The sequence below is a fragment of the Hemitrygon akajei genome, chromosome 16 (genome assembly GCF_048418815.1).
Source record: "Hemitrygon akajei chromosome 16, sHemAka1.3, whole genome shotgun sequence".
NCBI lineage: Eukaryota > Metazoa > Chordata > Chondrichthyes > Myliobatiformes > Dasyatidae > Hemitrygon > Hemitrygon akajei.
In genome coordinates this window covers 48,558,880-48,583,353 of record NC_133139.1, presented here as the reverse complement: position 1 = coordinate 48,583,353, position 24,474 = coordinate 48,558,880, and the positions used below count along the sequence as shown (strand labels likewise).

Here is a 24,474-nt window from a genome sequence, read left to right as displayed (position 1 = left end):
TGTACCTTAGTGTCAGAGGGAGAGGGGTGTGGCGGTGTTGGACTCTGTGATTGAGGAGCTCGTACACCAGTTCCCTGGTCTTCAGGTAACTGGACCAGCTCTGCAGGCATCTTGCTCAGAATGAATGGCAGGGGAGAATGGGTTGTCACTCCTTGATGAGGCAGTGCAGAGCTGCCTCCCTGACCCACACTGAAAATGAGGTGCGCCCTCCCTCACAGAGCTCCAGGAATGCATTTCAGTGTCAGGGGAAGGCGTGCGCAGTTAGGAGTGGAGACTAGCGACCCTTTACTCCCATGTTCCTGCTGCTCTTGTCCCAGGCTTTACATGCTGTAGATTTGAGAAGAACAGAAGTAATATTGGAAAGTGACCAAGAGTGAAGTCTGTACGAGTGGAAAAGGGAGTGAAGGGATATCTCACAGATAACCTGCTCCTCCTTACATGCCTATTCCTGAATCTTCAAAAGCCTTGAAGTATGTACAAACAGGCTCAAGGACAGATTGTACCCTGTGGCTGTAAGACTATTGAATGGTCCTCAGTACGATAAAATGGACTCCTGATTGCAGAATCTCCCTCGTTATGACCTCACACTGCACTTTCTCTGTTATTGTTTTACCTCAGTACATCGGTGAAGAACCCATCTGTGTAGATGGTACACAAGGCAGGTTTTTCACAGTACTTCGGCACATATGACAATTTAATAATTTACCAACCACCCCAGTCTACATAGGGGGCAACCTACTGCAGCCAATTAACCTACCAAACTCTGTGTTTCTGGGATGTGGGAGGAAATCCACATTATCGCGCAAACTCCACATGGACAGAACCTGGTTTTGAGCTGAGAGGCAGCAGCTCTCCTTCCTGTACCTGCCGAGGGACTGAGCTCACCTGGTGTGGTTTTACCCAGCTAGTTATATTCAGGTTCACACTCAGCTCCCCGCCTTGCTTTGCTATGAGCACTTTCTTTCTGAGCTCAGACTGGGAGACATTGCAGACCCAGCCGCAGGTGCAGGTAAATCTGGAAGCTCCCTTTGTGCAGTGTCGCACTGAAGGGGTAGCTGGAGGATGGGAGAATAAAACCTGCAAACTCATTCCTCTTACCAGCTTTCATCTTTTCCGTGCATCCCTCAGGTTTGTTGGCCACTGGGCTACTGTGGTGCTTCTCCAGCTCTGCAGATAGAGAGGGCACAGGTTAAACGAGGTCTGCCCACACAGGCTACGTCTGTTCCCCTACCCATTCAGTTTAGTCAACACAGTATTTCACCACAGCTAATGAGGATCAAAGGTTACAGACAGAGGGAATCTTGAAAAGAAGGTGCCATTTGGCATTGGGAATAATAGTTCTCTTCACAATAGCTGTGTGTAATTTGCTAACATTTGATCAGGTCGCAAACACTGATACATTTGGAGAGAAGAAAATGGGCCAATTGTGTGTGTTAATCTTCTGTGAGATTTTACTGTTGACAAAGAATAAAGAGTGTAAGGGCCTTAGAATACAATGGGAGTGTATCACATACAAGAGAAGATCTGCCAATGCTGGAAATCCAAGCAACACACACAAAATGCTGGAGGAACTCAGCAGGCCCAGGCAGCATCTATGGAAAAGAGTAAACCAACAATGTTTTGGGCCGAGACCCTTCATCAGGACTAGAAAAAAAGATGAGAAGTCAGAGCAAGAAAGTGGTGGAGGGGAAGAAGAAACACAAAGTGATAGGTGAAACTGGGAGGGGGTGGGGGGGAAGTATAGGGCTGGAGAAGAGGGAATCTGATAGGTATGAGGTGTGGAGGTGGGGGGAGGAGGGGAAAAGGAAAGGGAGAGAAAGAAAAAAGTTACAGAATGGAGGGATAGAGAGAGAATGGGGAAAGTAGAGAGCAAGGGAGAGTTAGAGATGAAGAGGTTGGAAAAGATTAAACAACCTGAAAGACAGAGGAGATGAATGGATATGAGTCAGAGATGGACAAAAAAACCATAATGGGAAAGAAAAAACAAAAGGAGAGAAAGGGACAAAAAGTTTACTTGATTAGAGACTGCATCTGGAAGATGACGATGTGCTGTTCCATATTCAGGGCTGTGCCTGCGTGATCAGGTTAGCACCACGCTCTGCACCCTGGCTCTGCGGGGGTGAATACTGGGAGGGATGTTGTGGGATTATGATTGTTTGATGTTGTCTCTGGGTAGCGCTGTGTGGCAGCAGGTGCGGGCCCAGGCTGCAATTAGTGCTCCCAGGGCAATGTCTTTCTGTTAACCAGTTGTGGCACCTGTTAGTCTAGACCAAGCCGGCAGCCAGCCAGATGGGGTGCAACAACACTTATTGTAAAGTGTTGTGCCAAGTTAGTTGCTGATCCTGTAGCTTCAATGGGCAACTTTACCCAACACCATCTCACTCAACTCTCGATGAGTGGCACCGTGGCAGGCATGAACTCCATGGCCTGTTGTATTTTAATAAAAGCTTCTTCCCCTCCATCATCAGCTTGTAAATGGTCCATAAACTCATGAATATGAAACTTATTTTGACTTTTCTGGTTATATTATTATTTATATAATTTATGGCAATTTTTAATGTTTTTGCAGTGTATTGCTGCGGCAGAGCAACAAATCTCTCATCATGTAAGACAGTGGTAATCATCTTGATTTTGATTCTTTCAATATAAATAAAAAGTTTCAAGGATTCTCAAAATCAGGTTGTTATCACTAACATACAGAATGTCACATTTGTTGGTTTGTGGCAGCTGTACAATGCAAGACATAAAACGTTACCATAAGTTACGAAAAGTAAATATTTTGTGCCAGGTAGTTTTCGTGGATTCATGGACCATTTGAAAGTTTGATAATGGAGGGGAAGAAGATGTTTGGAAATCATTGAGTGTGGGTCTTTACGCTCCTTTACTTTACTCCCCCCGGCAGTAGTAATAAGATGGGACCAGGATAGTGAGGGTCATTAATAATGATACTGTCTTCCTGAGGCACAATGTCAGAATCAGAATTAATATCATCAACAAACGTTGTAAAATTTGTCACTATGCGGCAGCAATACACTGCAATACATAGTAATTAAAACTGCAAACTACAGAAAGAAGTAAAAAGTTAAATTAAATAAGTAGTGGAAAAATAGTGAAGTAGTGCTCATGGATTCATTGTCCATTCAGAAATCTGTTGGCAGAGGAGAAGAAGTAGTTCCTGAATCGCTGAGTGTGTGCCTTGTACCTCTTTCCTGATAGTAGAAATGAGAAGAGGGCATGTCCTGGGTGATGGGGTCCTTAAAGATGGATGCCACCATTTTAAGGCATCGTTCCTTGAAGATGTCCAGGATGCTGGCGAGGCTAGTGCTCATGGTGGATCTCACTGAGTTTACAACTTTGCGCAGCCTATTTCAATTCTGTACAGTAGCACTCCCCTCCGCTGTAGCAGTTAGAATGCTCTCTGTACATCTGTAGAAATCTGCATTGGTGACAAACCAAATCTCCTCAAACTCCTAATGAAATATAGCTGCCTTCTTTGTCATTGCATCAATATGTTGGGTCCAAGTTAGATCCTCAGAGATGTTGACACCCAGGAACTAGAAACTCATCACCCTTTTCATTTCTGCTGCCTCTATGAGGATTGGGGTGTGTTCCCTCATCTTACCCTTTTTGAAGTCCACAATCAATTCTTTGTTCTTTTGCAAATGTCCTTGAAGGTGGGGAGTGTTTTGCTCAGAATGGAACCAGCTGAGTCCACAACCCGCTGCAGCTTCCTTTGGACATCGGATCCTGTAAGACTAGGCTGTGATGCAACTGGTCAGAATGCTCTACACCGCACCCATACACTCCTCACTCTGCCATTACTGTTAGACCAGGGGATCACTCCTAGTCCATTGGGAAGTGCTTTAGCCTCACAGACCCATACACTCCTCACTCTGCCATCACTGTTAGACCAGGGGATCACTCCTAGTCCGTTGGGAAGTGCAGAAGGGGATGCTGAGAAAACAAGTAATGGTAATTCCTGAACATGATCAGATACCAGGGCTTCAGTTATACTGGTGCCTAAGAAAACGTGGTTACCTGCCTCAATGACAATCATTCAGCAGCACTTACATCCACAGTGATGAAGTGTTTTGAGAGGTTGGTGATGAAACATATCAACTCCTGCCTGAGAAGTGGCTTGGATCCCCTCCAATTTCCCTACTGGAGCAACAGGTCCACAGCAGATGCCATTTCACTGTGTCGTCACTTACCCTGGAACATCTGGACAGCTTCAAGATCTTGGCTTCAATACCTCCCTGTGCAATTGGATCTTTGATTTCCTCACTTGCGGACCCCAATTAATTCTGACTGGCAACAAAATCTCCTCCACAATCTCCACCAGCAGAGGTGCACCACAAGGCTGTGTGCTTAGCCCTATCATCTACTTACTTTACACATGACTGCGTGGCTAAGCACAGCTCCAATGCCATATTTAAGTTTGCTGATGACACCACTTCATTTGCCCAAATGAAAGCTGTGAAGAATCAACAACAACCTCTTACTGAACGTTAGCAAGACCAAGAAGCTGATATTGACTTCACGAGGAGGAAACCAGAGGTCTAGGTTGTCAATGTCAAAGTACATTTATTACGTATGCAGTATACAACCCTGAAATTCGCCTTTGTTACAGACAGCTGTGAAACAACAAAAGCAAGCCATGGAATCTGTCAAAGAACATCAAACCCCCAACACACAACCAACCACATAAGTGGCAAAAAAAGAGCCAAAAACACAAAATATAAAAGACCAAACCACAAATCATCGAACCAGTCCAGGTATATTCTGTTTCAGTTAAGTTCAGTTTAATCTCGCTCTGTGTTGTCTGTTAACTTCAGGTGGCAGAGCCAGTCTATCCCAGTCAAAATCACACGAAACAACAACTGAAGAGGAGCGATCCGAAACAAGAAGCACATCATAACATGAACTGCAGAGTCCTGTCACAAACTGCATCGATTCAACCTTGCTCAACATTAGGACTCCAGCACCATCCGTGAGAGGGTGAGAGAGTGAGACAGAGCGGGCGCGAGTGAGAGAGATGGGTAGACAGCGCTGAATACCCACTCACTCACCTTCCGCTCTCACCTCAATGATTTCACTTCAATTGCTCAGATAAGCAGGAAATTGAGTAAATCATGGGCTCACACCCTGTCTCCATGCTTCTTGACCTCGAAGCCACACACTTTGTTCAAAACTTCATGGAACCCCCTCTGAGACAGCCAGAATGCTCAAAGCACACCATCAAAATGTAGATCACAGGCTCAACAGTGGCAGAACCATATTTGAAAGAAGAAGAAGTGAAAGAAGTAGTTTTGTGACCCGTCTGAAGGACGTTGCCCTTGGTCGCTTTGTTCACTGGCGCCATCTTGTGTTACCATCCAGTCCACTTTGGGGGAGCAGAGATGGAGAAGGTCAACTTTAAATTCCTCCGTGCTATAATTTGAGAGGACCTGTCCTGGGACCAGCACATAAGTGAAAGCACAGCCGTGTCTATACCTTCTTTAGAAGTTTGTAAAGATTTGGCATGACACCTAAAACTTAGAATAACTTCTTCAGATGTGTGGTGGTGAGTATATCAACTGGCTGCATCACAAGCTGGTATGGAAACACCAACGCCCTTGAATGGAAAATCCTACAAAAAGTAATGGATACTGGATTGAGCCCTCCCCACCATTGACCATTTCCACACAGAGCGCTGTTGGAGGAAAGCTGCTTCCACCAATAAGGAACCCCCCCATCACTACCAACCACCTAGGTCATGCTGTCTTCTCACTGCTGCTATCAGGATTCCATAGGAGCCTTGGGACTCACACCACCAAGTTTCAGGAACAGAGGGGATAACTTCACTGAACTGTTCCCATAACCTATGGACTCACTTTCAAGGACTCTTCATCTCATGTTCTCGATATTTATTGCTTATTTATTTATTATTATTATCTGTTTTTTGTACTTGCACAGTCGTTGTCCTTTGCACACTGGTTGTCTGCTTGTTGGGTCTGGTCGTCCATTGATTCTATAATGGTTCTGAGTACACCCGCAAGAAAATGAATCTCAGGGTTGTATATGGTGACATTAATGTGATTTGATAATAAATTTACTTTGAACAGTAACAATACTATTTAGAAATTGTTATTTTTCAACTGCCTTTTAAAAAGATTAAAGTTAATAATTTTGAACAGGTTTTCTAAAATCCAACATTTATTTCAATCTGTCTGTTATTTATAATAAAACAATGGATACACATAAATAAGCAACAGGACTCACCCTCTTTTCCTTGAAAAGTCCTTGGTTATTGTTAATCATTCATTGGTCAATGAGAATCTCTGCTCAAAATTAGCATGACACGTGAGAGAAATGTTTTGAAGATTTCGGCACACGCTCTCAATAATGTTTGCCATCCCTGTGAGTTCCACTTCAATGAAGCTGCAGCAGCAAAGCCAGCACGTACCAGGCAGGGCCAAGCGAGCTCACAACTGATGGATCAAACTGAAGCTCTGTTGTTTCACTGCGGCATGAATGGACACAGACCGAAGGCTGAGGTGGAGGTGTCCCAGCTCTCAGTCAAAGTGGGGCCTGGTATGTCAGCATTGGAGATGAAGGTGAAGCGTCGACAGCCACGTTCACTCAGGAGTGCTGAGCGGATTCTCCATCTCAGCCTCCTCCTGAGATTCCTACCAGCACAGAAATTAAGTTTCAAATCTATTATTCGCTTCATGTGATGTTGGTAAGTGGCCAAGAGCACTGCTTACAGCACAGATAACATACCAGCTTCAGCACTGAAGACCTAGCTGCACACTTAGCCAAGCTGTTTCAAGGCAGTTACAACACTGGCAGCTACAAATAATATGCAAACTTACTCGCGTAAGTGCTGTCCGCTGAAAGCAGTACCAATCTAATCCCAAACCTGATCACTTAACGATGTGTCATCAGTAGTTCGATTGGCAATAACCTTGATGTGGAGTGATGGAGGCTGAGAAGTGACAAGTTACAGTAGATGTACATACGGTAGAGAGCTGTTTCTGGGGGGTGGGTCCAAACATGGGTTTAAGGTAAGCCAGGGAAGGGTTAAAGGACCTGAGGAGTGTATTTCCACACAAAGAGTAATTGGTACCTGGAATGAGATGCCAGAGGAGCTGGTGGAGGCAGGAACAGTAACAATATTGAAGAGGGCTGTGGTTAGGTACTTGGATGAGCAGGACACAGAGGGATATAGAATTAATACAGGTAAATTGGATTAGAGTAGATAGGCTTACTGGCTAACAGTGATGCTGTGAGCAGAAGAGCCTGTTTCGATGCTGAGTGACTCCATGATGCTCAGCATCACCCCATCGCATCCTTGGTCAATGTGGGCTGAAGAGCAGAGCACCAGAGGTAATGGGACACTGACTGAGTGTGGAATCAGGTTGCCCTGGTTTACCTGAAGTCAAGGAGAGAACATTGCCATAGCTGGAGGCATACTTTGCACAAACAGATTCTTGTGGTTGTCAGAGATTCAGTGACAGAAAGGATGCTGGTTTAAAGTTTCTCCTGGGTCACCCAAGGTCTACAGTCTCCAGATAAAGTGTTGGACATTTAGGGTAAAGAAGAAAAGAAATATCTTCACCTAGAGGGATGGGAACTTTGGAACTCTTTCCCAGGGGAGTTGTTAAGGCCCAGTCACTGAGCTGATTCAAGAAGGTAGTCAAAATATTTCAGACATCAAGAAATCAAGGGATCTTGGGTTTGTGCAGCTGAGCTGAGCTGAGCTGAGAGCTCTGCCGTGATTTTACTGAAGGGCAGAACAGGTGCAAGGACTGCCTGACTTGCTCTTGATTCTCCTTTTTATGTTCTTATTTCTTTTATAATCCCCATCCCAGGACATCTCTGTGGGAGTCCCTCTGGTCAGTATCCTAGTCCTAACCACCATCAACAGCCTAGCGGTCACCGCTGACCACAAACTCAGCCAACCCAGCCATGTGCGTCTTGCGGCAATGAAAGCAGGTCAGTGACTCATCTCCTGACACCCCAAGGCCTTCCACAATTTACAAAGCGCATTTCAAGAATGTAAGGAAAATTTCTCCTCTTGCCTGGATAAGAGCAGCTCCCACAAACTCCACAACATCCAGGTCAATGCAGTTTACTTGATCAGCACTTGCACGATCCACCACTGGAACACCGAGGCTGCAGAGTGGCCACTGCACTGGGGGCGTTAATAGTGGCGTGGTTAGTGCAGTGCTATTACAGCACCAGCAACGCTGGTTCAATTCCGCCCTGTCTGTAAGGAGTTTGTACGCTCTCCACGTGACTGCGTGGGTTTCCTCTGGGTGTTCCAGTTTCCTCCCACATTTGAAAAAGGTCTGGTTAGTGTTAGTGAGTTGTGGGATGCTATACCGGTATCATTGCCGATTTGTTTGATGCGAACAACCATTCCACTGAACGTTTCGAAGTGCATTTGTGACAAATAAAGCTAATTGTTATCTTTATCGTTATTAGCTAGAGAATATTCTGCAGATTCTCGCCTAGGCAAATCCAGCAACAGGTCCCAAACCTGCCACCATTACCACCACAAAGGACGAGGGCAGAAGGCATGTTGAAACACAAGCACCTGTTGGTTATGATCTATCCAGACTTGAAAATATATCACTAGTCCTCCAAAATCACTGGATATGAATCCTGGAACTCCCTCCCCAATAAACACTGGGATGGGGTGGGGGCAAACACTTGCACTGAACGACTGCAGCACTTTTTAAAAGTAGTTCACCCTCGTTTTTGAGGGAAGTCAAATAAGGAACATGAAATGCTTGCCTCGTCAGCACTAGATATATCCTAAAAGTTTTAAACAGATATATTCAAAATATGCACTCCTATTTAGAAATTTCTATTCAGCTTTGCTGATGTCTCAGCCTGGTGTTCCCATCATTGCCATCACTGCCTCTGGCAGCTTCTGAACCCCTCACTACTCGTGTAAAAAGAACCTGGAACCTTCCTTCCCCTACCTTCATTCTCTCCAGCTTCTTCTCCGACTCTTACTCCTTCAATACTCTTGCTTCCCCTGGACTCTAATTCATGCTTATGCTTTCTGGTGAATGCTGCTTCTGTGATGCCATGTGCCTGCGATGCTGCTACAAGGAAGTTTTTCATACGTGTACTTGTGCAGATAACAATACACTTGATAAACTCGACTTTGACTTAACCCACTGCACCATCGAAGTGGTGTTTCAAGAAGGTGACATCCATCACTAAGAAACCTCACCATCTGGGACATGCCCCCCCTCCTCTCACTACTACCAACAGAGAGGAGGTACAGGAGCCTGACGAGCCACATTCAATGATTCAGGAACCACTTCTTCCCCTCTGTCATCAGATTTCAACAAACCCATTAACAATACCTCCTTATTCTTTTTTTAAATCAACAATTTATTTTGCAGTTCATAAATATTTTGTCTTTGAATTGTATTATTACTGCGAAACAACAAAATTTATGTCATCTAAATCTAATTCTGTTTCTGATTCTAACATCTGTTACTCTTGTTCTGTCCTGGGATCAATGTATTAGCACATTTTACACCAGATAAGACAGAGGAATAATCAATAAAATTGCTCTGAAGTTAGTCGCAGTCCATTATCCTTGATGTGCTCAGTATTTCTACCTGAGATTCCACTTGGGTCCAGTGTTAATGGGTAACCCAGGATAGGATCAGTTCACTGTGCCTGGATTTCTATAATGTCACTGGGTGGTAAAACACACTCTCAATTGACTTCTATTTCATCCCATCTGGCAGTAATATTACATTTGACCCATGTTAGTTCCATTGTACAGAACGAATATACATTTCCACATATATCACCAGTTCATATTTATTGAAGTACTCACCACTGCCTTTGCTTGGAGACACCTGTTATGGAAAATGAAAGAGAATGACATCAGTGTTCAGTCAAGATTACATTGTTTCACAGAGACAAGGAAACAGGCTCTTCATCCCATTGACTATCAACCACTAAACTGTGGAAGGAGACGATGCTCTCTCTCGAGGAGACCTGGTTACCACGAAAGTTGAAAGTTATCAGGCATGGAGGTTGTCTACAGGGCTTTAGCAAGGTCTTTGGCAGGTTGGTCAAGAAGGTTCAGTTGCTTGACATTCTTCCTACGAAGCAAAACCTAACATCATGAATGGGATGCTTCGCTCCTAGATGATCTCAACTCCTTTGATGGATGAATTGAAAAGGAGAATAAAGCTACACCTGTGCGAATTCCTGCTGCATCTGGTGAGCCTGTGATCTCTGCCTTGGAGGCCGGTGTCAGAACATCTTTCCAGGGGTTGAACAAGGTGCCAGGCACCTTGGTGGTGTACATGGGACCGCTCTGAAAGACTGTGCCAACCAACTGGACGGAGTGTTCATGGACATCTTTAACCTCTCACTGCTGCAGTCAGAGGTCCCCACCTGTTTCAAAAGGGCGACAGTCATACCAGTGCCCAAGAAGAGCAGGGTGAGCTGCCTCGATGACTGTCACCCTGTGATGATATGCTTTGAGAGGTTGATCATGGCTAGAATCAACACCTGCCTGAGCAAGGATCTGAATCACCTGCAATTTGCCTATCGCCATGATAATCCACAGCGGATGCAATCTCACTGGCTCTCCACTTGGTCTTGGGTCACCTGGACAATAGTAATAACTCCATCAGACAGCTGTTTACAGCTCAGGGTTCAACACAATCAACAAGCTCCAAAACCCAGGCCTCTGTAACTGGATCATTGACTTCCTCACCAGGAGACCTTAGTCTCTGTGGATTAGATATAAGATCCCCTGCTTGCTGACAATCAACACTGACAAACCTCAAGGATGTGTGCTTATCTGACTGCTCTACTCTCTCTACAACCATGACTGCAAAGCTAGGCACAGCTCAATGACATCTATAACTTTGCTGACGACACGCACAGTTATTACTGTGTATTGCAATGTACTGCTGCACAAAACAACACATTTCACAACATCTCCAGTACCTGTAATATTAAACCTGATTCTGGTTTTGATTCTGCTTCTGATTTGAATGAGATAGTAAACTGGATTAGACATTGGTTTCATGGAGAGAGCGGTAGTAAATGGTTGCTCCTCTGACTGGAGACCTGTGACTAGTGGAGTGCCACAGGGATCGGTGCTGGGTCTGTTGTTGTTTGTCATCTATATCAACAATCTGGATGATAATGTGGTAAACTGAATCAGTAAATTTGTGGATGATACTAAGATTGGGGATGTTGTGGACAGCAGGGGCTATCAAAGCTTTTGGTGGGATCTAGACCAGCTGGAAAACGGGCTGAATAATGGCAGATGGAAGTTAATGCAGACAGGTGTGAGATGTTATAGTGATTTAGATGCATATCATATTCTTTACTGAGTTAAGTATTGTATGTAATTAGTTTTGCTACAACAAGTGTATGGGACATTGGAAAAAAGTTGAATTTCCCCATGGGGATGAATAAAGTATCTATCTATCTATCTATCTAACCAGTGAGCAGTAGGGCTCTGATGAGTGAGTAGAGCAGAGGGATCTGGGAATACATCTCTATAATTTCTTGAAAGTGGCATCACTGGTACGTAGTCGTAAAGCAAGTTTTGGGCATATTGGCCTTCATAAATCAAAGTATTGAGTACAGAAGTTGGGATGTTATGTTGAAGTTGTATGAAACACTGGGAAGCTTTATTTGGAGCATTGCGCAGTTCCATTCAGGAAAGATATCAATAAGATTGAAAGAGTGCAGAGAAAATTGATAAGAATGTTGCCAGGAATTCTATGACTCTATGGCTCATATGCTGTGTTCTCATCTGTGACCATTCCAGTTTTCTTAATGAGTTCTCTTGAGGATTGGAACACTGGCTTGTCACTGATGGCTTTCGCCACTGTTAAAGCGGGTGAGAATGAAAGCCTTAGACCTCAAGGGTAAGCTAACTACTGTTGTATTTTTTTTAAAGAGGAAAGTGTCCCTGTGAGACTTGAGGCTGAGGGACACCAGAGAGGGAGGAGAACCTTGGGGGCAGTTAGCCATGAGATGAAGGACAGGGGGTGGAAATGAATTGGGGAGCAATGAGATGACTGAGTTCTGAAGGGGAATGGTTGGGAAGCATGTTGGGAGGTTATTGGGAGGGCTGGGACTGTTCTGCTGGAGGATAGTTCTCAGCTGGGTGCTGTATTGTTGATGCTTGATTGTGCTGGGAATGCTGACAGGCTGATATCCCCTCTATAATGCTCCAAGAGGAAGTTTTATGATCATTGGCCTGAAACATTAACCATGTTTTTGCCTCTGTGGTTAGTGTCTGACCTGTGGAGTGTTTACAGCATTTTCTGTTTTCATTCCAGAAGGGAAGTTAAGTATGCTACTGGGACTGGAGCAACATCAGATTACATACAATTGTGCAGTTCTGAGACACATAGCATCATGCAAACAACTCCAGATAATTTAATAAACACAAGAAATTCTGTGGAGGCTGGAAATCTTGAGCAACACACACAAAATACTGGAGGAACTCAGCAGGTCAGACCATCTATGGAGGAGAACAATCAGCAGATATTTCAGGCCAAAACACTAGATTAGGAAAGGAAGGGGCAGAAGCCAGAATAAAAAAGGTGGCAATTACTTCCAGTAATTTTACCCCCTCCTCCTCTCTTTCTCGATTCGCCATTCTGGTACCCGCTCACCCCTTCTCTTCTCAACTTCCCATCTCCTCCCTCTGATTCCCCCTCCCTTCCATGATCTACTCCTCTCCTATTAGATTACTTCTTCTTCAGCCCTTTACCTCTTCCACCTATCACCTCATATCATCCCACCAACCCACCTACCTGCCTTCTGCCTCCCCTGGTCTCACCTATCACCTGCCAGTTTGAACTTCTCCCCCTCCCCTCACCTTCATACTCTGGCTTCTGCCTCCTCCCTTTCCAGTTCTGAAGAGGGGTCTCAGCCCAAAATGTTGACCATTTACTCCGGGGGGTGGGGGGGAATGAAGGTCGACAGAGAAGAATGCCAAGCAAATTGGAGCTTGGGGTCGATTCAGCTACAGGTGAGCTCTAGCTTCCCATAGCTATTTCAAAGCTTGAAAGCACTTAACACCCGGTACAAAGACAGCTTCTATCACACTGGTATAAGACCATTGAATGGTATGTTAAGCTGGACTTGATGGCTAAATTAACAAATTTCACAACAATGCCGGTGATAAGAAACCTGATTCTGACTATCTACTTCGTTATAATTGCAAATCTTATTGTCTGTCTGCACTGCACATTCTTTGTAGCGGTTACATTTTATTCTGGATTCCATTGTTGTCTTACCTTGTTCTGCCTCAGTGCACTATGTAGTGATTTGATTTGTATGGAGGTATCGAAGTACAAGCTTTTCAATGTGCCTCGGTTACCATTTCCAACGGATCAGTGAAGTGATTTCTGCTGCAGTCAATCGGCACAAAGGGGACGGGCTGTTCAAGTATGGCTCACATTCTGAGCGGCAGATCTAACTGAGGCATTTACAATGAGAAAAGATGGGATAGTCAAAGGTGCTTCATCTGGAATCAGAAGTGTATTTGAGACCGGAGCTGAACTATCATTGGTGAAATGTGCATCTCACTAAAGGAAGCGGGATCTGGAGTCAGTGGGGTGGGGTCAGTGACAAATGTTCAGAGCTGATGTTAATAGCCGGGTTTCATGTGAAAGGCTATGGGATCCAAAGTTGAGGACTGATCAAACTTGGTCCAGTTGAATGATGCAATGGGTCTTTGGAGTTAAGTGGCTTCTCGGTTTCCATTATCACTTGCACTTGCCAATAACTGTGAGGGATTGGCAGTACTGTGTCTCCTAGGAGACTTGTTGGGTGACAGTGTATATATTAGTTGGGTGAGTGTTCATGGGATTGGAAAAAAAGGGAGCTAAAGATGGGAGAGGGGAAGAGAAGGAGGGAGAGAGGGAGAGAGGGAGAGGAAGAGGAAGAGGGAGAGGAAGAGGGAGGGGGAAGGAGGGGGAAGGAGGGGGGAAGGGGAAGGGGAGTGGTAGGGGTAGGGAGTGGGGAGGGGAGAGCTGTAGATGTAATATCTTTTGAGAGAAAGTATTAAGAATATTACTTACAGAATAAAGTGATTTGAAAATGCTTCTTCGATCAGATACAGGCCCTTGTGGATTTGTACATCTCATGTAATGCTTGTGAATTTATAGATTGTGTTTAGAGTGGGAATTCAAAGGTCTATTGATGTTATTTACACAGACCTCTAGTTCTAAGACTTTTGAAGAAATTCCTCATAAAAAGCTGTAGTTGAAGTTGAAGATCAGGGGATTGAATGTAAAAGACTGACCTGGTTCAGAAGCTGTCTCAGTGTGAGGTGGAATAAAGGCCACACCTACTTTTATTGACAGGATATGATGAGAGGTGTCCTACAACAATCTGTACTAGGGCTAATCTTCACATTCACCGGTGAAGGGATAGAAATTGGATATCCTCATTTTCAATGATACATTGGTGGCAGAAATGTAGACCGTGTAGCTGGAAGCTTTAAATTACAAAGTGAGTGGATCCAGTGCTGACAACAATATGAAAAATAGCTTTCAGTGTAAGAAAACTGGGATCAGAGTCCTCTGACCTTTAGTGATGGACTAGGATAATTTCTAAATGGAAAACAGCTGGAAGAAGGAGAGGTCAGTAAATGCCTGCGTTCACTGAGCAGAGGGGACGGCACAGTAACACCTTGGCACAGGACCTGAAGCCGAAGGGGAGGTCATTGTGGGGTTACAGGGGATGAATGAACTGGGCTGTGCTGGGATTCTGATGATCTATTAACCTGATGTTTGACCTGGTGTAGGACTACATCATTTTCATACTCTGCCCTCAATAGTTCGATTTGAGTGACAGGCCAGTGTTTAACTAGTCACTTACTAACTGTATGTAGAGGCACAGGCTGCAAGCTTGAGTTGATGGTTTAGGTGTTTGGGAATATTCAGAGGTTATGGAATTATGCAAATCTAGCAGATATTATTTCCAATGAGAACCAGTCTTTATACAAATTACAAGCCGTGATGGGTTTGAAGTTAAAAGGGCAGTTTAGCAAGCACACAGCACTGTATGCAGAGCACAGGCTGATAGCCCACAGCAGGGGCTGGCTGCTCAAGGGATATGGGTTGTCAAGTGATGTGGCAATGAAATGTCTCATCTGCATGGGACAAGCATGAGACAACAGGGTGATGTTAATTGTGCTACTGAACAAGGCACCAGCAGAGATCAGGGAGACTACATTTTGTCACTTATCAAACATGATCATAGGCACATTTGCTTGATCAATAACTTGTGTGCTCAGAGAATCATCCCTCATACTAATCTTGGGCATCCTGCTCTGAAGCTCTTAGACAATCGGTGCTTGAACATTCAGAGGTGTCTCTATCAGTTACAATGTACTCCTACTCTAAAGGTACCATTTCTCAGAATCAATATATTGAATTAAATGGTGCCTTTGCAGTTTTTGACATTTTATCATTCGAAGTTTAAAGTAAATTTAGTACCAAAATACTTAGATGATACCATGTACTAACCTGGGAATATTTTTTGCAGACACTTATAGCTAAAAAAGAAATACAGTAGAATTTATTAAAAAAACTATTCTGTTGTTCACCTACTGAATTACCTACTGCTACCATTGTCTTTAAGAAGATAAAATCTTGATTTACTTCAAGTTTGGAAGACTCTACCAAGAGAGTGTCAAAAAGAATGTCTGTATGTGGTGAAGAATAAAGACTTCCGCATCCACCAGCCTCATAACACGGTATTACTGATTGAAGCCACACCTGTAATTGTTCAAGGACTCACTTGTCACTAATGGCAGCACCTTCTAATGCCAGGGCTGGGACCCAGCAGTTAAATACAGCAGACCCTCACATACTAACTTCCTCCAGTCTCCCAAAGCACCCCAACCTTAATCTGCTTCAGTGGTAGTTCCTTAAACATCTGGTCCATCTCAGTGAGCAACTCCTGGCTGAAGTGCAGATCCTGCATCTCCCTGAGGTCAGTTACTCCTCGAGCACTGGACTCCTTCTCAGAGCCTCTTTTCTCTCCCACCCTCTCCTTCTTCCCTTTCTCTCTCCAAGGCAGACTTCCACAGTAAATTTCAAGTTGTCCCTCAAGGCTTCCGAACCTTTAACATTATCTACAAAGCAAACAGTACTAATTCCACACAGGCAGCTCTTTCTCTGATCAGACCCCAGTACACCACAATCTCTGATGACCCTTCTCAATATTCAGACGGGGTGGGTGGGGTGATTCTTCCTGCTGATGTGTTGGGCATGTTTTAAGTGGAGTGTTCCCTGGATGGTTGTGCTTTTATTTGATTTCACACTCACACTGTATGAGCAGTTATCACACATAGTATTGTCTTTTCAAATATGGCAGAAGGACAAGTTGTGATAGAAGGAGGGCTGGTGCATGCTGCCTGTTACATAGGGACCCCTAGTGTCTAATCAGTGGGTACAATGGAATCCAACATTGTGCTTCTAAATTATAAGGAGGGACTGTATTAGGATTGTATTTCTTGCAAATTAGAAATAAGGAAGAGGTGATCTGATCAAAGATTTCAGAATAATGAGAGGAAATGAAGAAAAAGTTGAAGAGTTACTATCTTCACTAGCTGGGGTATCTAGGAATATGAAGAATCATTTAAATGTTGCAAAGGGTTCCAGAAGTTTGTAACTCTCCTGTAGATAATATTCAGGGATTCATCTTTGAATCTGAAAGAGTATGCCACTGTTGTCACTGACCTCATCAGGATCAGTGTGAATGAGTGTGAACCTTCGAGAACATACCAGACATACCCAAACCAAGAACCATGGATGAACCAGGAGATTTGTAGCCATCTGAGGGCTAGATCTGTGGCATTCAAAACCAGTGATCCAGAACTATACCAGAAGTCTAGGTACGCCCCACAGAAGGCTATTTTAAGAGCAAGAAAACAATTCCGATTGAGGTTAGAGATGAAATGGGATGCACATCAGCTCTGGCAGAGGTTGACAAATCTACCACCATGAGTGGTTGTGATGCTTCGTTCCCAGATGAACTTAATGCCTTGAAACACGCTTTGAAAGGGAGAATAAAACTACACCTGTGTGAATCCTTACAGCATCTGTTGACCCTGTGATCTCTATCTTGGAGGTCAATGTCAGAACATCTTTCAAGAGGTTGAACCCTTGGAAGGTGTCAGGCCCAGGTGGTGTACCTGATAGGACACTGAAAATCTGTGCCAACGAACTGGCAGGAGTGTTCAAGGACATCTTCAATCATTCATTGCTGCAGTCAGAGGTTCCCACCTGCTTCAGAGGGGCAACAATCATACCAGCCCCTAAGAAGGGCAGGGTGATCTGCCTCAATGACTATTGCCCAGTTGCACTCACATCTACTGTGATGAAATACTTTGAGAGGTTCCTGTCTAAGCAAGGAGCTGAAGCCGCTACAATTTGCCTATCACCAGAATTGGTCTACAGCAGATGTAAACTCACTGGCTTTGGACTTGGCCTTGGATCACCTGTACAATAGCAATATCTACATCTACAGGCTGCTGTTTATTAATTACAGCTCAATGTTTAACACAATTATACCCTCAGCTCCAAAACCTGAGCTTCTGTACCTCCCTCTGCAACTGGATCCTTGACTTTCTCTGCAGTTGACCACAGTCAGTGCAGATTGGAAGTAACATCTCTTCCTCACTAACAATCAACACTGACACACCTCAGGGATGTGGGCTTAGCCCACTGCTCTACTCTCTCTATACTCATGACTGTGGAGTTAGGGACAGCTCAAATGGCATCTATAAATTTGCCAATGACACAATTATTGTTGGCAGAATTTCAGATGGCGATGAAGAGGCTTCCAGGAGTGAGATAGATCAGCTGGTTGAGTGGTGTCACAACACCAACTTTGCACTCAACAATACTAAAAACTGATTGTGGACTTCAGGAAAGGTAAGTTGAGGGATACACACCAGTCCTCATTGAGGGATCAGCAGTGGAAAGGGTGAGCAGTTTCAAGTTCCTGGATGTCAACATTTCTGAGGATTTATCCTGAGCCCAACATATTGATGCAATTACAAAGAAGGCACAACAATGGCTATAATTCATTAGGGGCTTGAGGAGATATGATATGTCACCAAAGACTCTCGCAAATTTCTATAGATGTACTGTGAAGAGCATTCTAACTGGTTGCATCAATGTCTGGTATGGAGGGGCCACTGCACAGGATGCGAAAAAGCTGCAGAAAGTTGTAAACTCAGTCAGCTTCATCATGGGCACTAGCCCCTCCAGCATCGAGGACATCTTCAACAGGCAATGCCTCAAAATGGTGGCATCCCATCATCCAGCACATGCCCTTGTCTCATTGCTACCATCAAGGAGGAAGTACAGGATCCTAAAGAGACATACTCAATGTTTCAGGAACAGTTTCTACCCCTCCACCACCAGATTATGAATGGACAATGAAGCCATGAACACTACCTCTCTATTTTTTGCTCTCTTTTTGTACTTATTTATTTTTTAAATATCTACTTCTTATTGTAATTTATAGTTTATCATTATTACTTGCTGTTCAGTCGAGTCTGACTCTTTGTGACCTCAGGGACCACAGGGTCCAAAGGGTTTTCATAGCAAGACACGGAAGTAGATTGCCAGGCCTTTCTTCAGCCCAGACACTGCTGCTGCCCAGGTTGGGACCCAGCTGGGTTTGAACTCCGGACCATCTGCCTGGAAGTCCAGTGCTGATGCCACTACACCACCAGCCCGTATATTATTATATACTGCACTACGCATTTTTCTTTTTTCCTCTCTTTTTACATGACTTATTTAATTACATTTTTATATATTTTTATTGCAATTTATAGTTTCTATTATAATGTATTGCAATATGCTGCTGCCGCAAACCACAGATTTAGGACATATGCCAAATTATTAAACGATTCTGATTCTGACAAAGCTGAGTCAATAATTTTAAATCTGTAACTGATAGGTTGTTGTTAACCAAAGATATTCACATAGCAGAGGCAGAGGCAATACCTGCAGGTCAGTCACAGATCAATGGTTAACAAAACAGAGAGTCAACCAGAAAACCCAGGCACATGCCATTTGATGCGATTTGTGTGACTCTCCGGCCCAATCTTTGACCTCATTGAGCAGAGTTCTTTCGAAGTACCGTGATTATTGATCCTTGATGTGCAATAAAATCAGCAAGCATATACAATAATGCAGACACCCTCTCCCTACAGGGTCTTCACCATTGCACATACCTTCTCCTTCTCCTTCAGCTTCTCGTCAATGCTATTTTCTTTACAGATAGTAATGTCTCCATTTTCAAGTATTTCGAGCTCCTTTTCAAGCCTGGAAGAGATGAGACTACATTCAATAACAGAGAGATGAATATGCTTCAATATCCTGGAAGCAAAGCTATTAAATGCCAGGCAAATGACAGGGTTATTTTTATTGTAGGTTCCCTTCGTGGCTGGCCTGCTGAATTGGGAATGGAAAGACAACCGTCCTGACTAATAGGGTAATCTTATAACACCATTACATCCTTCATATCTGGCTCAACTCCAGCTAACTGCAATTTTCTTTTCCTCTACACTTTCAAGTCAGTGGGCAATAATCTAACAACTAATTACACATGTTTCCCAAGAAAGGAGAAATGCTGTAACATTGAGGTTATTCTTGATCACAACATGGACTTGTTTACTCCTCAGCAATGAAACATTTTCTGGGCAGTCTTGCTGGAATTTATTGTGTGCTTTGGTTGTTGAAAAACAGTGACCACACAGCCACATCTCTGATGTTGTGAATCTCTCTGAGGCAATCTGAACCAGAGAAGAATGGTATGGTTTTCTTAGTCTTAGTGATTAATTACCCCTCTCTCCATTCCCTACATGAGCTGGTGGCAATTGCCTGCTCTGGGAACAAGAATTTCTGGACAATGAGGCAATATTCAGAGGAGGTCCAGACAGAAGCCTGAAGGTGATCAGAAGCCTAGACTTGAGGCCCAATGACAGGAGCCTGTGTGTGTCTTTGCAAATCTCTGTGATTCAGCTGGGGACATTGAGGGCCAGTGTCTGCAAATCATCGAGTCTGCTGGAGGCTGGAGGTCGAAGATGGTCTGTCCTGGGGTTAGAGGACTGTGTATGTGCGGAGGTGGGACGGAGGGAGGAATGGGGCTTGTTGTTTTGTTATGCCGAGCATTGTGGGCATGCTGTTTTAGCATCAGAATGTGTGCATTTGTCACAATTCCCTGCATGTTTCCATAAATAAATCTGAATCTTGAATCTAGAAGAAGCGACTCACACCTTGTTTGGAGTACAGGGAAAGTAGACCACAGGCAGCCAAACTCAAAGTTCAGGAGGGTCTGAGAGCCAGCAGACCATTACAGCACTGCCCACCCTGTCTCCCGACCTGGCTTCTTAGCACACTGGTGACCCCATGTCACCAGGGCACCATTTTACCTTCCACTTCCACCCATGCCCTACCGTCAGCCATCCTGGACTGTCCATCAGGGATGCTGTCTGATGTGTGAATTTTGCCCCTCCGGGCGAGTGCTTCCCCCGGGATGTTCACATGGACTTAGAACAAACTGAGCAGCCTTCCAGCAGCCAAAGGAGGCCCAGTGATGTATAACTTAACAAACTGCTTGATGCTTCTTCATTATATATAATTCTTAAGTCAGCAGAAAGGTTCAATGGGTAGTAACTTAGAGCACATAACATTCTGCAGTGGAAAGAGATAAGTCACACTGATATGGCAGCTGCTGGCAATACAGCACACTGTAATCTCAACTGAAAGCTGGCTAATGTTGACATGCTTGAGCAAAGCCTCATTTGCTGCTAAACAGAGGGGGGATGTTGTACCATTAACAATGTACTTCCTGCAGCACAAAGCAATTGTTAGGAAAGAATTTGGCTGATGTCAGAGGAGCCACGTTATTCAGGCAATTGTTGAGAACAATTCCACCAGGATGTTAATTCCCATCTCGTGATTCCTCTCAGATTTCAGATAGAATAAAAAGAGTAAATAATTGGAAGATCACATCAGACGTTGTCTGTGGAGAGAACCAGTAAACGTTTTTGCTTGATGGCTGGGAAAATGCAGAGCTAATACATTGTGGAGAAAGAAGGGAAGATTGGAGAGAGCAAAAGAAAAGGTTTACAGAAGGGTAAAGACTAGGAGTATTCTGAAGGTTAGCTGAAAGAAGGTACTGAAACTGGTGAATGTCTGGAGGAGATGTGAGGGATCTAGGGTAGGGGGAGTGGGGAGTGAGAGGGATCACCAAAAGGGAGGGAACAAGGTGAACACAGGAGCTGTAAGAGACAAAGCCAGAATAACTGATTGAAACTTATTGGAACTTCAAACAGCACGAGAGTCTGAGCTACACCCACCTAGGTTTGGCAGTGGCAGTGACGATGAGTAAATGGGATGGAATATACTTAGGCTTGGAGTTGACAGCCTGACCTGTGACTGGGCAGTCTATGTAACTGTGATCGGAATTGAACCAGTGAACAACAGTCATGTTTTGAATACATTTCAATCCTTTCAGTCTGAACACTTTACATTCAGCAAATGGTAGAAACATGGAGCTACCTCCTGACAAAGGCCCGATCTTGAAATGGTTTAAAATAAATCAGCATGATTGAATGGTGGAGCAAATCCAATGGTCTGAGGTGCCTTATTGTGCTCCTATATCTTATGGTCTATGGTCCAGTCGATGATCAGATTCACGGGAAAGTGTCGGAGCCTGAGACTGGAAGATGAGGCAATGAGATCAGAAGCTTGGGGCCTAAAGTTTGGGGGGGTTGGGTCCAAAATCAGAGGTCTGAGGTTATGATTAACCTGAGATTAATGATTCAAAGCCTGAGATTAGGCGGTTGTGATCTGAGATCAGGAGGGTCTAGGCCTGATTCTAGAGAATGGGATGTAGGAACAGAGGCTCAGACATCAGAGCGCTAGGGTCTGAGAGTTTCTGGCCAGGTTAAAGATTAGAAGTCAGATTTTGGGATTGGAAGGGCAGGGTTGAGATGAAAGGTCAGGACCTGAGATCAAAGGACCAGGGCCACGGATTTGAAGGATGTGGTACACCCACCCTGATATAGGGTGATAGGGACCTAAGATCAGAGCAGCAGGGCCTGGAGTCAGAGGGTTGGGGCTTGAGATTAGAGTGTGGGAACTGAGAGAAAGTGAATTGGGTTCTGAGAGTAGACACATGAGGCCAAAATGAGAGTCACAATCTGTGAAAGGAGGATCAGAGATGGATATTAAAAGGTCAGGTCCAGTGCGAGATCAAAGATTCTGAACCTGAAATTGGTGGGCTGGGTTCCAGATTAAATAGTAGATGGTCTGGGAATATAATGTTGGGGTCTGTGCTTTGAGGTACAGGACCTGAAACTAAGAGAATGTGATTTGAGACCAGAGGTTTGAGGGTCTAAGGGGTGTTTTAGTGTGTGTTGAGAGGGTGCCCCTCAAGGTCACTGTCAAGGGTGGAATTGACTTCAAGAGCTTCCCAACCCGGTATTACAAGATAAAAGTATGGTTACTCTGGAAGTGCTGGACCTCAGTCACATCCAGGAAAACTAAGGACTTTGTCGGTGGGGCACTGGTGCAGCCAGTAGAGCCACTGCCTCACAGTTGCCTCAGTCCTGACCCCAGGTGCTGCCTGTGTGGAGTCTGCAGGTTTTCCCTGTGGCCAAGTACGTACTCTCTAGGTGCTCCAGTTTCTTCTCACAGCCCAAAGGTTAATTGGCCTCTGTCATTTTCCCCTAGTGTGTCTGTGGGGACAGAATTAATAGGATTGAGGAGAGAATAAAATAAGTTAGGGTAAGATAGTTGAAAATTGGGTATTAGATCTCGTGTTGTACCTATCTCTAACTGTGTCTCTATGACTGAGTTACTCGTAGATTGAGCAGGTGGGTAGCTACATGGCAGTAGCATAATGATATGCAGAAAGATAAAGTAACCTGCTTCAGTAGATGCAAAAGTAACAGTGTATTATTTATGTTGGATTGGGAAGTGTTGACGTACAAGGAAATCTGGGTGTCCTGTCACAATATCCACTGAAAACACCAGGCAGAGTATGTTGGCCTTCATGAACAGAGAGTATGTGTGCAGGACCAGGGACATCTTGTTACAATTATACCAAGCCACACCTGGAGTTGTATGTGTAGTTTTGCTCTCCTTCTCTGATTCCATTAAATAAGCTAAGGTTAATTGTAGAGAGAGGGCGGCCAAGGTTCGCCAGACTAATTCTTGAGATGGCAGAGCTGCCGTCTGAGAAGAAATTAAGCCAACCGGGTTTGTATTCACTGCTACCTACAGGAGGCTGTGCTTCATCATCAAGGATCTCCACCATCTGGGCCATGCCATCTTCTCACAGCTACCATCAGGCTGGAGGTACAGAAGTGTGAAGGTTCAAGAACAGCCATTTCCCTTCAACCACCAACCAGCAAAGACCTAATCACTACTGCGGTTCACCACTAAGACCACTTGACCACTTAGCACTACAATGGACTTTTTTTGGTTCTAATTCTGTCCTTTCTTGTATAATTTTGCTTAATTTACGTTTTCTTTCGTGAATATTGTGTATCTGTTCCTATGTGCCTGTGATGTTGTTGCAATTCAGTTTTTCATTGCGACACACACAAAATGCTGGAGGAACTCAGCAGGAGGCATCTTTGGGAAGGAATAAACAGTCAATATTTTGGCCCGAGATCCTTAATCAGGCTGTTTATTCCTTCTCAGAGATGTTGCCTGACCTGCTGAGCTCCCCAGCATTCTGCAGAATCTCCTGTGCTTAAGTTCTTCATTTTACCTGTATGTACCTTTACATAAGACAATAAACATAATTTTGGCTTTTGGCTTTGACTAGAACTTAAAAGAGTGAGAAAGGGATCTAAATGAAATACGCCAAATTCTGACTGAGCTAGGGAGACTGGATGTGGTGGGATGATTCTCTGGTTGGGGGTTACTCGATGATAAATTGATGAGCGAGAGATGAGGAGAACATTCTTTTACTCAGAGTCTGGTAACTGCCATTCCACAGACTTACCCACCTCTGGGGGACGTAGACACCAAAGAGATGGATGGATTTCTAGACAAATGCTTCAAGTATATGTGGGAGAGACAGGAATTTGGTCCTGATTTTGAGGATCAGCCATCTGTTGAATGGTGGAGCAGGCTTGAACTGGGATTGATTTCTAGGGCTGCTTAAAAAAATATAGGGAACTGCACTATCAGCTTTTGAGATAATCAGGGATGGTAAGGAATCAAAGCTTTTTGCAACATTTTCTGACAAGAAACTAACACAGCAACCTTTAATGCACTGCCCCGTGTGGAGGCAATTGGTGCCACATGTGCTTTCTGTGCCTTTCACCCTCTCTCCTACAGCTTTTCCCCCCCCAGAATTCTCTCTTTCATTAATTCCACAGGCTCCTGCCTGAACTGCTTCCACATGGCTGTTGGAACATTT

The 24,474-nt window shown here is 44.2% G+C and overlaps 1 protein-coding gene across 4 annotated transcripts in view; it reads right to left on the bottom strand.

The window, feature by feature from the left end:
• Nucleotides 1-24,474, bottom strand: part of palm1a (paralemmin 1a) — a 250,110-nt gene that overhangs the window by 7,006 nt on the left and 218,630 nt on the right. For all 4 annotated transcript variants that reach the window (XM_073068837.1, XM_073068838.1, XM_073068836.1 and 1 more), the window contains 3 exons: nt 19,265-19,355; nt 9,851-9,872; nt 1,099-1,167 (listed from right to left, as the gene is read on the bottom strand). In XM_073068837.1, the coding sequence (XP_072924938.1) occupies nt 1,099-1,167; nt 9,851-9,872; nt 19,265-19,355 (182 nt within the window). The remainder of the gene's footprint in view (nt 1-1,098; nt 1,168-9,850; nt 9,873-19,264; nt 19,356-24,474) is intronic.